General features: G+C 36.4%; 1 protein-coding gene across 1 annotated transcript; it reads left to right on the top strand.

Annotated features, from left to right (window-relative positions):
• Positions 1–257: 257 nt before the first annotated feature.
• Positions 258–1,790, top strand: LOC114264062 (uncharacterized). The gene is made up of 3 exons (XM_028204671.2): positions 258–288; positions 373–521; positions 1,497–1,790. Exons 1-3 carry the CDS (start codon positions 258–260, stop codon positions 1,788–1,790), a joined length of 474 nt encoding a protein of 157 aa, XP_028060472.2.
• The last annotated feature ends 12,349 nt before the right edge of the window (positions 1,791–14,139 follow it).

Raw genomic sequence — 14,139 nt, 5'->3', positions numbered from 1 at the left:
AATGATTTAGAATTAGCGGTGGTAATTTTTGCCTTGAAGATTTGGAGTCATTATTTGTATGGTGAGAAGTTTGAGGTTTTCTCCAAGCTCAACAGCCTAAAGTATTTGTTTTTCTAAAAAGACTTGAATTCACGCCAACGGAGGCGGATGAAATTTATGGAGGTCACGACTTTGAGTTACACTATCATCCGAGGAAGGCCAATGTAGTGGCCGATGCCTTGAGTCAGAAATCAGAGAGTAGTTTGACAAGTGTGGCCATGCGGGAATGGGATATTCTAGGCGATATCGGTAAGTTTGACTTGCAACTAGGTGAGGCCAGCGAGGGTGCTACCTTGTTTACTTTAATTGTTCAATCTGCCTTGATTAATAAAGTCATAGAGGAACAACAGGGGGATCGTGAGGTAGAGTCAATCCGTAATAGGATCTCCAATGGGAAGGAAGAGAAGGGTTTGAACATTCACTCAGATCTGAGTGTACATTATCTAGACCGGTTGTTTGTACCGGAATCTTGTAGAGAGAAGGTACTCCGAGAGTTCCATCACTCAAGCATTGCGGTACATCCAAGAGGCACCAAAATGTATCATGGCCTTAGTCGTCAATTTTGGTTGAGGGGTATGAAACGAGATGTTGCCTTATTTGAATCAAAGTGCCTTGCTTGCCAACAAGTGAAGGTTGAACACCAAAGGCTAGCAGGTTTGCCCCAACCCTTACCAATAGCGGAGTGAAAATGGGAGTATGTTATCATGGATTTTGTAGTTAGGCTTCCAAGAACTCGACGGGGCAATAATGTCGTTTGGGTGATTGTTGATAAGTTGACTAAGTCTACACATTTCATTCCGCTGCGTACCGGTGACTCAGTTGGGTATTTGGCAGAGTTGTACATTAGAGAGATAGTTCGACTTCCTGGGGTCCCTGTGACTATTGTATCGAATAGAGATCCTTGTTTTACCGCTCGGTTGTGGCAAAGCCTTCAAGAGGCATTGGAAATTAAGTTGACCTTTAGCACCGCTTATCACCCTCAAACCGATGGGCAGTCAGAGTGTACCATTCAGATTTTGGAGGACATGCTTAAAGCTTGCGTCCTTAATTTTAAAGGGTCTTGGGAGAGACACCTACCATTGATTAAATTCGCCTATAACAATAGTTATCAAGCTAGTATTGAGATGGCACCGTTTGAGGCCTTGAATGGTTGACCTTGTAGATCACCAGTTTGTTGGGCCGAGGTGGGTGATGCACCGTTATTGGGTCCGAAAATTGTTAGAGAGACAATCGAGAAAGTTGCTCTCATTCTGAAGAGGTTAGCTACAACTCAAATCCGACAGAAGAGTTATGCCGATACGAGGAGATGACCCTTATCTTTCGAAGTTGGTGACCACGTGTTCCTTAAAATCTCACCAAGGCAGGGTTTGATGAGATTTGGTAAGAGTGGTAAATTGTCTCCAAGGTTTATTGGGCCTTTCGAGATATTTGAGCAAATTGGGGAAGTGACATACCAGTTAGCGTTACCGCCACAACTTTCGGGGATTCACAATGTGTTTCATGTATCCATGCCTAGAAAGTATGAACCCGACCCTTCTCATATGCTTGATTGGGTTGATTTTGAGGTATATGAGGATGCCTCTTACGAAGAGCAACCGGTTCAAATTTTAGACACCCGGGAACAAGTGTTGAGAGGAAAGACTATACCATTGGTCAAGGTATTATGGAGACACCATAGGGTCGAGGAAGTGACTTGGGAACGAGAGACGGAGGTCCGCTCCAAGTATCCAGATTTGTTTGAAAATGTTTAATTGTTTTAATTTGTGATATTCCATAGTGTTGGAGGGAAATGTGTTACATTGTTAATCATGTGTTATTGTGCATGTTGTTATTTCAAACATGTGATTATTGTGATTGTCATAACTATGGTTGGAAAATTTCATGCTTATACTCATCACGAATCGTTGTTGTTAATATTGTGACTAAGGCATTTGGAAACCACGATGTTAATGGTGAGTTTTGGTTGAGAATTGGTGTTGTGATTTGAAATTATGTTTAGTGTGGTTTGATTACTAGAAATCCTTTCTTGTTTGAGAAGTTGATTAAATTTCAGGGATGAAATTTCCTATAGTGGGGAGGTTGTGATGATTAGGTACGTAAAGCCGCCTCGTTCCTCTTTGATTTATATTGGGTTACTCTTGTTAGAGTGTCGAGTTTAACTTGAAGTCTGGTTAACTGTTTGGGTTTGTTGTAATTGGAAACCTTTCTCAAAATCGTCGTTCTTATTTATTCCGGTGTCAAGTTTCACATGTTTTGGAAGGCATGAGGTTGGATCAAGGATTTTCTGTGCAACTGGTAGAATTTCTTACTAGGAGGCAGCGTTGCACGTGCGGGGGCATGGGCCGACAGGGGTGGTTTGGGTGCAATACTGGAATAATTCTATGTGAAGCAGCAAGTATGGGGAAGGAAGGGCTGCACGTGCGGGGGTGGAGGCCGTACGTGCAGGGAAAGGCGCACACGTGTGGGAGTCTACTGAGTCCGAAAATTCACTCATTTTCTCCTTCTTAGGCTGTGTGTATACCACTTTTACACATTTCTCTCTCTCTCTAAAACACTTTTTTCTCCTTCTCTTTACATTTCCTACACTAAACTAGATTAAATCCTTGATTTCTTCAAATCCATTGGAGTTTTGATCATAGTCCCTTCATCAAAGTTGGATAACTTCTCGAGGGCTACGCTTTATGCGATGGAGATCAAGTTTCAACACCGTTGATTTTGGGGGTTTCATCTCACTTCTTCTCCAAAATTTGAGGTAAGAATTTTCTTAGAGTTATATGTATTTTTGCAAGATTATGTTGATTTGGAACTCTTTTGGGAAGTATGGAAACTTTGATTTTGGCTCATGTGTTGTGAATGATTTTAAAGGTGGGTTTCCATAATGTTTTTTTTAAAAAAAAAAACAAAAAAGCAAAAAAATCCTTGAGATTGTGAGTTATATTATTGTAAAGAAGTGTTAGCTTGAAATAATTTCTTTCAAAATGAGGAGGAAACCTAGTTTATGGAAACCCTAGAAATTTGAGAAATTTTGAGAAAATGCAGTGATGTTATGAAATTGATATTTGACCAATATTATGACAAGTGTAGACATAAGAATTTCGTGGTATATGAGAATTAGTGGGTTTGGAAATTTGCTGATGGAAATGCATGAAATGTGGAATGTGTTGCTCCTCGATAGGGATTGATGAGCATATATTTATCTTGTGAAATTTCATTGAAAGAGAGTTGGGAATTGTGATCATAAATGGAAAAATTGTGTGGAAGAATATATTGATATATATATATATATATTACATTAGCATTTCAATTCATTTGATTATTACGAGTTTTGAATTGAGAAATTGAAAAATCTTGCATTGAATTATTTTGAGATAAATACGTTGGTAAGTCCGAATAGGGGGTGTAGATGAAATTGATTAAGTTGGCCTGAGTGTGTAGGGTGAAAGATCGAAAACATGCGCGGAGGAAGTACTATGTGCCTTCTGGTTATCTACCGGTAAAGTGGAGGTTTTGGCAGTGCTAGTTATGCCTACTTGCAGATACTAACTTAGGGATTACCTGAGTCGTATTTACTGTCCCTTGAACTTGATGTAAAATTATTGAATTGTTAAATTTTCAAGTTTTCATTGAGCATGATGGTTTTCAAAAAGATGATAATGTGACTTTATTTTAAAATCATGACATAGCATATGCATTTTAACTTGTGACAATTGTATAAAATGTACATACTTTGTTAAGAATTTCCTACTGGGCTTTATGCTCACCTTATGGGATTTTGTGCAGGAAAAGATCTGGTGATTTCGCCAAACTAAGGGCGTAGATGTGTATGTTGCGAGCATAAGGCTCTAGTTTGATTATATTTTTGCAAGCCAAGGGCTATATTTGTATGGATTCGAGCAACCATTTTGTGTAACCGGGCTTAATCCTTGGACTTTGTAGCCCCTTGAGGGCATTTATTTATTTTGACTAGATGTTTTACATGCTATAGATTCATATACTAAAGTCATTGAATGTATAATTGCATGTAGAACTATTTTGTAAATCTCATATGATTATGTATTCCAGTGTTGGAGATTCACTTTTATTTATCGTAAGGAGTAGTGGTGGATGTATTTTATTGGGCATATTTTCTTGGGGCGTTACAACCAATGGTGGGATAATACATCTCATCTTAGACCATACCATGTGGACACTTATACCTGGGGACCCTTTACAACCCTCATCTCTGAAAAGATTGCCAGGAAGGCTAAGGAATGCTAGAAAAAGGGTTGCTCATGAGCTTCTAGCTAGAACAAGTCACAGTAAGAGGTCTAGTACATTGAGATGTAAATGGTGCATGCAATTTAGACACAATAAGAGAACTTGCCAAGGAGGTCCACTAAGGGGCAGAGCTAGTGGCAGTGGCACAAGTGGTTCTAGGGGTAGTGGCATAAGTGCTAGTAGGGGCAGTAGCATACCTGTGGATAGGGGTAGAGGTTCTGTGAGAGGCACTTCAACTGGAAGGGGTATAGGGGTGTAAATCTGGCCTGGCCCGGCCCATGTTAGGCCTCACGAGCTATCGCCAAAATTCGAGTTGGGTCTGGCCGGTCTATGGGCCAAAAAATTAGGCCTAGGTCCAGGGGTATTCAGGCTGGTGGGCTGGGCCTTGAGTTGGCCCAGTGGACCTGGGCCTAACCTCCGGCTTGGGCGGGCCTGACCATTTTTTTTTTATTTTTTAAAATTTTTTCTATCAAATTTTTTTTATTTTCCACTAAAAAAGACACTGGGCCTCAGGTAGGGCCTTGAGCGGGCCGATAGACCGGGCTTCAAAATGATAGCCCAGGCCCAAGCCCACGCCTAGGGTCTCGGGCCCGAGCCTAAACATGCTGGGCCCACCATGGGTCACGGGCGGGCTTCGGGCCGCCCACAGGCCGCGGGCCATTTTTACACTCCTAAAGGGGTACTTCAAGTAGAAGAGGCAATTCAATTGGGAAGGGACATTCAACTAGAGCAAACATTTCAACAAGTAGAAGAAGAAGTGCAACTAGGAGAATTAGGGGCTAAGGATGGCAATTTGAACCCGACTCGATAGGGCACTCAAGCTCGAATTGAACAGTTATTCCTCGAAAAATATCCCCAATGGGCCGGGGATGGCATTAAAAAATGAATCCCCGATAATATTCGGGCCGAGGACGGGGATATATGTTCCAGCCCCGACCCGACCCAGACTCTGGTCCCGACCTTTACCTTGTTTAGCCCCGATGTAAAATTACTATTATGTCCCTATTTATATATATATGTGTGTAGGGTTTGATTGACACACTCACTCACACAAACACAACACTGCTATGCTAATCTATGTCTGTCTGTCTGTCTGTCTGTCTCTCTCTCACCGTCGCTGTTTAGTTTAGGGTTTCACCTCCCTCTCTCTCTCTCTCTTGCACAACGACGGTTGCCGCTCCTCCGTCACTGTCGATCCTCCGTTACTGCCTCTACTGTTTAGAGTTTCGCCTCCCTCTCTCTTTCACACACGATGGCTGCTGCTCCCTCACCGCCGATTTTCAAAGGGTATCTCTCTCTCTCTCTCTACGCATTTTGATCTAGGGTTTACATACATACATACATACATACATATATATATATATATATATGAGTGTATGTATAGTCTCTCTCTAGGGATTTCAACCTCTGTTTTTTTTTTCTCTAAATTTATTTATTTTAACTATATATATGATCTGCTATTGATATGTTTTCGACGATCTATTATATATATATAATAACGATCTGTTATTTATTTTAAATATATATATATATGATTTATTTTAAATATATATATGATCTTTTTTCAACCTCTATCATTGATAGGTATGATATGTTTATTTTAAATATATATGTCATTGATGATATATATCTAGTTATTTATTTTCTATATCTTTTTTTTTTTATATAATTATAACCTGAGGCTAAATATGATAGTTTGAGGGGGTAATTTGACACAAAATTTAACAAACCATGAGAATTTGAAATTCTAACTTTCTAGATTTCTATTATTTTCATGTAATATGATATTGATGCCTCTGTTAACATTAATTCAATCCATATTATTTTTATAAAGGTTAAAAATGTCAGATGTTAACTCTCAAGTATCATTTGAGAGCGAGAAGTCACAACAATCATCGCCAGCTACAAACTCACCTACAAACTCACAGTCTCCACTCTCTTATCAAAATGTTATTGATTTAGAAGAAGAGTCTAATACTTGTGGATGAACTAAAAGAAAGCCTAGTGTTGTGTGGGAACACTTTAAGAAATAACAAGTCAATAGGGTGTGGAAGGCATTATGTAATTATTGTAATATGCATCTTGGCGGTGATTCAAAAAATGAAACTAGGCATTTGCATGATCATTATAAGAGTTGTACTAGGAAAAAAGTGATGTACATGTGGCAAAAAGTTTTAACTAAAACTTAATAGAGAGAGTCCAAAAATGAATTCTTATATTTTTTATCAAGATTTTCTAGGAAAGAGTTGTCACATGCCATAATATTGCATGAATATCCCCTCTCTATCGTAGATCATGTTGGTTTTGAACGATATTTAGCAGCACTTCAACCATTGTTTAAAGTACCTTCCCGAAATACGATAAAGAGTGATATTTTAAAGATTTATGATTATGATAGGGTGAAGACATTGAGTTTGGTGGAGCATAATAAAAGTAGGGTGATAATCACAACTGATATGTGGATTGCTAGCAATAAAAAAAAAAAAGGATTCATGGCTATCACCGCACACTTTATTGATGATTCATGGACTTTGCAAAGTCGCATTTTGAGGTATATATTTGTAAATTTGCAAATCATTTAAAAGTTCTATCTTATTTAGTTCAATTTGCATGTTATTAATACTTGTTCATGAATATTATATTTTAGGTTTATTTATGGTCCATGTCCACACACAAAAAAAGTTCTTCGTGATACTTTGCTTAGTGTATGATGGACTAGAATAATGATAGAAAAATCTCTACTGTTATTATTGATAATTGCTCCACAAATGATGCCATGATTACCATGTTGATGGATAAGTTGAGTAATACATCGCTTTTGTTGGGTGGTACTTTGTTTCATATGCGTTGTTGTGCGCATATTTTGAATTTGATTGTGAAAGATGGATTGGATGTCATACGAGTGGGTATGGAGAAAATTCGAGAGAGTGTAGCTTATTGGACAGCAACACCAAAAAGACAAGAAAAATTTGAAAAAACAGTCAATCAATTGCGTAATCTACATACTAAGAAATTAGGACTTGATTATGTAACTAGGTGAAATTTAACTAACTTGATGCTTCAGGTTGCCTTATTATATAAGAATGTGTTCTCTCGGTTGAAAAATAGAGAGCCCCAATAGAAAACCATGCCAAGTGAAGAAGAATGAGAGTTTGCTAGAGAGATTAGTGAGAGGTTTAAGATATTTTTTTTCTATCACAGAGTTGTTTTCTGGTACTAAATATGCCACAACCAATGTTTGTTTTCCAGCTTTATGTGAGATTAGGATGACACTGTCTCAATGACTCTCTTGTGAAATTGAAGTGATTAGAACAATGACATAAAAAATGGTGGAAAAATTTGATAAATATTGGTTAATGATACATGGTGTTATTGGAGTTGCTGTTGTACTTGATCCTAGGTATAAGATGTGTGTATTGGAGTTTTATTTTGAAAAGCTTTATGGAGACAAAGTTGAAGATGAAGTTGATATGGTTCGTTAGATTTGTTATGATTTGTTGCAAGAGTATCAACACCGAGTTGGTATAGAGACCGCTGTTGTTGGTGACTCTTCTATTCATCCAGAAATTGTTACAAAGACCCTTTCAGTGTATGATTTGTTTATTAGTAGAAAGAAAAGTAAAAAAATGAAGAATGTAAGATCAGAGTTGGACCATTATCTAGAAGGTGCTATTTTGCTAAGAACTTCAGGTTTTGATGTTTTGAATTGGTGGAAAGCCAATGGACCAAAGTATCTGACCTTATAGGCAATAACTAGGGATATTTTAGCTATTCTTGTATCCACTGTTGCTTCTGAGTCAGCATTTAGTACTGATGGAAGGTTGGTGAGTTCATATCGTAGTAGACTTTATCCAAACACATTAGAAGCATTAATGTGTGCACGAAGTTGGTTGTGAGGTGCAGAGATGAAAGGTACTCATATTATTATTTCATTTAATCTACATATTATTATTTCACTTTTATATTACTATGGAATAATTTCAGTATTGAATTTATATTCTTTACTTTTTAGGAAATTCAACATTGGAATCGGTGGGCTATATGACTATATATGATGATGATGAGATAGACTCGGATGAGTCGTGTGCCACTTTTTGTGTTAGTTGTCATTTTTTTTTTAATTGTTAACATTTTTTACATCTTATTATTAGTATTGATTATTTGTTTTTTTCCTTTGTTATTTAATAGGAATTCAAGTTGAAGGAGATGATGAAAGTTATGGTATGGCTGTATCAGATTATTGGAGAAACAATGTTGTTGTTATTGTTGTTGGTTTTTTTTTTTTTTTCATAATGGATTTAGTTTTTTATATTGTAATGGATTTTTATTTTATTTTATTTTATTTTTTGGGTAACTTATCCCTTGCGAGCTGTGCTTGGAACTAATTATTCTCTTTGCAACTTGCTCAATTTTCCTTTGTGTAAGTTGTTGGATGGAATATGCTATTTGAATATGTTGACAGATATGCTATTGATAGATTGCCATCCCTATTTACAGATATGCTATTTGAATATATTGGAAATATGTTGACAGATATGGTATTTGAAAATATGTTGACAGATATGCTATTGAGTGGAGCTTGAATATGCTATTTGAATATCTTTTGTGTAGAGCTTAAATAGGATATATTGACAGATATGTTATTTTTTAATTTGAAGATGTTTATAGATCACTGTTAATCTTTTCTTTGAATAAAAAAAAAATTGATATGTTACTGTAATTCGGGGTTTTTTCGGGGCGTCGGAGGGGGGGGGGCGATGGGCTCCCCGTTGGGGATCGGGGGTGAAGACAGCAAAATTTATCACTTTTGGAGATCAGGGACGGGGAGTGTAGTCCCCGCTCCCGCCCTGCGTCGCCCCACCTCGCCCCATCCCGTTGCCATTCCTAGCAGGGGCGAGGCAGGGGCAAGGCCAAGGCCAAGCATGCACATGTAAGTCTTTCTTGTTTGTTTAGTCTTGCCATTTATGATACTCGTGCATATTTATTACCTTACTTTGATTTGCAATTTAGGATATTCCAAGAGAGACCCTCCAATGCCTACTCAGTGTGTAACACATGTCACACAAGATTAACTTAGTTGGTTAGTTAGTTATGAAGTTACAATTTTTTTTTTCTTATTTTTTTACATTGCATGAATCCAACGTTGGTTTATTTTTTTATTTTTTTCTTTTCTTGCAGAGGGCTTAGCTAAGATGATGATGTTTTTTGTACGAGTTCTTCTCATAAGTTTAAGGTATATAACACATGTTGTTGTAGTGCACAGTTAGTCTCAGATAATCTTTCACTTTTTGTATTTTTGTAGTGGAAATGAAATAGTAATCATAGCAACAAATAGTCTCAGATGATGCACTCATTTTTTTTTTTTTTTTTTTTGTAGTGGTATGAAGTCTATTCACTTGGTGTTTACATTTATATTTTGGGAATTTAGTGGGATGATGTAATTGAACAGAGTACAGACATGATGCTCTATGGTGCTTACATAATAGTTAACTAGCTGCATCATATTGATATATTGATGATCACATAAGGTCCATTACAAAACATTTCTACAAAACATTACAAAAGCTTGAAACTCCTACCAATTCCCATTACATTTTCAAAGCAACCATTAAGAAAATCAAACATAACACAATATTCGTGATCATTACAATCTTTATAAACCCGATGTTTGCTTCAAGTACTTGCATCCTTGATTGCATAGCTCCTATTTGGCTCATTAAATTCATTGTAGCATTATCTTCTTTATGGGTGTAACATACTTGGGGAGTACCTGCGCACGTTAAACAGTTTGGACTTCTGAGATCTCTTTGATTTAGTCTCACGAGTGCAATGTGAAACATAGATGAGAGTTCAAATTTGACAATTTTATAGAAAATTCATTTTATTACAAAATTATTGCCACAAATGGAAGGCATCATCAGATCTTAAAGTCACCACCTAATATTTTGGAAAATTAAGAAACCCATGACTCGTGCCAAAGCCACTGTTCGTCATAACCAAAGTTGTCTCGGTTTAGAACCTTAGGTATGAGAAGGAAAGGTTATTAATTGAGTACCCCCGCTCACCCGATTAAAAGATCGAGCTTTACTAACCATGATATGAATTTTATTTTCTTTATATGTTAATGTTCTGATTATTGAATAAATCCTAAAATTTACTATGTGAAGCATACAAGTATAGACTATGTCACTCACTTTGGAACAACTTGATTTTATGTAGTTTTGAAAGAGTTTTGAAGATGTACAATCCAAATAAATTGAGATTACAAGCATGAAAATCAACATCATTACAAATTAAGCGACACAACCTCCATCTATTGGCATTCATACAATTATATCACACAAGCATATAGCCACATGGTAAGATGCTAAACATAATAAAAATATTATGTACAAGCAGGATGCTAAAGCATAACAACTTACATATTTACCGACGTCCCGCGAACAACTACAAAACAAAGTTAGTAAAATATGCATGATCCTATATACAAAATCCTAATGCAATACATACACAAGAATGCTTATAAAGATTTGACTTCTAAAACATGACATGTGAAACATTGTAAAATATGCGATAGCACACAAAATCATGTAATAATCAATTAAAACACAAAGATGCAAATTTAGCCGGATCTAAGCATGAATCATGTATATAAAAGTATGGATGACATATAAGATATATACATATGCACAGTTATGGAAAGCGATTAAAGAATGTGATAGATAAGAAATAGGAGTGGGAAATTATTACAACATTTGAAATATTACAAATCCAAGGAAAATGAATAAATATTACAACATAGTATAAAAATCCTCACAAACACTCAAAATAAAATAAACATAACAAAACAGCAGCTTCAAGCACCTCAAAGACCATCGAAGGTTGATCTTCTCAACATCGGAAGGCTGCCCATTTTGCCTAGAGGTCGCGGACGCGATGGTGTACTTTTAGGTGGCTACCTGACCAACCAACGGGCCGGGTAGCCCGGTAAACTCGGCCAAACTCTGTTTTCTTAGATTTCCACAACAAAAACAGAACTAAAAACAATATATATTGGAGTCTCAACTCACCACTTTCAATTAGATTACAACAATATATAATACAACAAGAAATTAAAGCAAAATAGTAAAGAAATCAAAGCAAAAGAGCAAAATAAGTAAGAAATGCAAGAAAATGAAAAGTTTGTGAAATTCACCTTCCAAGAAAAAGATGAACTCGTTAGTTCACAAACTCCCTCTTGATCACCCTCAAGTGTAGGAAGTGTGTTCTCAAATCCCCAATTCGAAATTATGGAGTTTATGGTATGGAAAGTGGCTAACTCTTTAGTTTTTCTCACTTTCAATCACTAAACACTCTTCCTTATGATCAAGGCAATTGGTCTTTGGCTATATCAGAATTTTTGGAGTGGTTTGGTGTATGGAAATGAGGAATTTCAGTAGCTATGGAAGGCATGGGGTGTATATGGAATATAGGAGTATTTTTGGCTCAAAAACTCAAATTTTCTCTATTTTTTTCACCATTTTCTCACTCTTTTCTCTTCAATTTCGCGGTCCTATCTCTCTCTCTCTCTTACAATATGATCATTCTATATAGGCAATGAGGGAGAGTGAAAGTAGAAGGTGGGAAATAAGAATGTGATAGGAGGGAAAAATTTCAAGGTGGTTGCATGGGATACTCCTTTATGGATGCAAACAAAACTTCTTTTTGACAATGGGGGGTGAGTGGAGATAATGGAGGATGAGTGGATACACTTGAATGGGTTAAAAAATGGCTCAATGGGGTGTCCCTACTGTGCCAAAACCAAAAAAAATGGCCTACCGCTGTTTTGGGCCGAGTCAACAAAATCTGGTATTAAACCCAACTTCAAACGGACATATCTCCCTTATATGGACTTGGTTTTAGGTGGTTCTCGGGTTTAAATTGAAGCCCCAGAAGTCTACTTTCCAATGATGATGGTCTTACATCTAAATTCCAAGTGTACAGAGAGATATGCCTAATTTAGTGAAGGTTGTTCATTTTCCTTGGCCCAGGTCAACAAAATTTGCTCTTAAGCCCAACTTCAAATGGGCATACATCCCTTATCCGGACTTGGTTTTAGGTGGTTTTTAGGTCTAAATTGAAGCTCCAGAAGCCTAATTTCCAATGGTGGTTGCCTCACATATAAATTTCAAGTTTATAAAGAGATATGCCTAATTTAGTGAAGGCTGTTCATTTCCCTCGGGCCAGGTCAACAAAATCTGCTCTTAAGCCCAACTTCAAATGGGCATATTTCCCTTATCCAAACTTGGTTTTAGGTGGTTCTTGGGTCTAAATTGAAGCCCCAGAAGTCTAATTTTCAATGGTGATAGCTTCACATCTAAATTCCAAGTGTACAAAGAGATATGCCTAATTTAGTAAAGACTGTTCATTTTCTTCTTAATGATTTGATGCTCATTCTTTTCCTAAACCAGTTTTCTTCTATCCTCTCCCGTTTCCTTCGAATCCAAACCTATCCAAACCTATAAAGAAGATGTTTTTAAATATTGTTTTCAAAGAGTTCACTTCTTTTTCATTTATTTTCACTTTGTCCTTACTCGATTTATTGAAAAATGTAATATTTTAATTAAAATGGGAGTCTCGGAATATCGTAGAAACATTTGAAAAAATATTTTGAAAAGAGGGTTTTAAGGTCTAAAATAGTTTGGCCAAAAATGTATGAAGGTTGGAATTAAAGCTCAAATTCTATTTTTCTTGTTGAGGACTGCTGGGGAACACATTCTGATTGTCATCATTGGATAATCAACAGAAAGCATTTAGTCTTAGGGCTGGTCAAAATGGGATGTCTACAATAGGGTAAAGTGTGTTTGTTAACAGTAGCTTCAGTGTTTTCTATCATTGTTTCTCTTTCAATAGATAAGTTTACTGGTTTGCACCAGTCCTAGAAAGAGCATTTCCCATGTGGGCATAAATAATACAATTTGTCTTTGTTTTTCTCTGATTCAGTGACTTTAATTGCTACTTTGCTTCCACAATAGCAGATCTTACTCATATACTTCATTATCCTTCATCCATTACTTGATGATGACATATCCATATGATCCTACATTTCATGAAATGTGAGAGTTATAAGGTATTTTTAGAACATATATTGCATTATTTGTAACTAATTCTTTATTTGTGGATTGTGGTTGTGCTTTATTCAGGACTGTGGTTGTAAGTAATTCAGGACTGTGGTTGTGCTTTATTTGTGTTGCACTTGGTTTTGATTTCATTTTTTTAATGGAAATGGTTTGTTGTGCTTAATGTCAATTTATTTTATTTTATTTATTTATTTATTTTTTATAAAAATACTTAAAGTGAATGGTAACATACTTGTGTTGTTCTTGGTTGTGGAACTCTGTCTTATGCTTCTTTCCTTTTACTTCTGGCTACTTTTTTGATTTTTCTCTTAGCTTGGAATTTCTGAGTTGTGTGTACTGTGGAGCTGTGTTGTGCTTGGTATATATAGCCGAGTTCAATAGCCTTGAGGATATTATTGGTATTTTTGGATTTATCTTTGATGATATCAGTAGGTTCTGTTACTTGTGTTAACAGAGGTTAAAAAATAGGAGAATCTTGACAATGTCAATTAAAGTAAAGGAGATTTTTGTAATTATTCAAACTATAAGGGAAGTCTTTACATTTGTTAAAAATCTTAGGGGAGGTGAGTGTAATTTATCCTTTTTTTTTTAATTTCAAGAAACAGGACCGAAACGGAAATAGAGAGCAGCGTAAGGACTATATCGTCAAAGTGGGTGTTGAGAGAATTTCTTTCAGTGTGTAAAGAAGCATCCGTATATAAAGGAAAATCAATTCGTATTTCAA

The sequence above is a fragment of the Camellia sinensis genome, chromosome 10 (genome assembly GCF_055761805.1).
Source record: "Camellia sinensis isolate YWXY chromosome 10, ASM5576180v1, whole genome shotgun sequence".
NCBI lineage: Eukaryota > Viridiplantae > Streptophyta > Magnoliopsida > Ericales > Theaceae > Camellia > Camellia sinensis.
This window is presented reverse-complemented; position numbering and strand designations above follow the sequence as displayed.

What these genes read in the sequence shown, in the direction of transcription:
- LOC114264062 (XM_028204671.2), top strand. Translation starts at nt 258, where the DNA reads ATGCGGGAATGGGATATTCTAGGCGATATCG. An exon ending in GGATATTCTAGGCGATATCG is followed by an intron (nt 289 to 372) that starts GTAAGTTTGACT and finishes TGATTAATAAAG; the next exon opens with TCATAGAGGAACAACAGGGG. An exon ending in CGGAATCTTGTAGAGAGAAG is followed by an intron (nt 522 to 1,496) that starts GTACTCCGAGAG and finishes GTGACATACCAG; the next exon opens with TTAGCGTTACCGCCACAACT.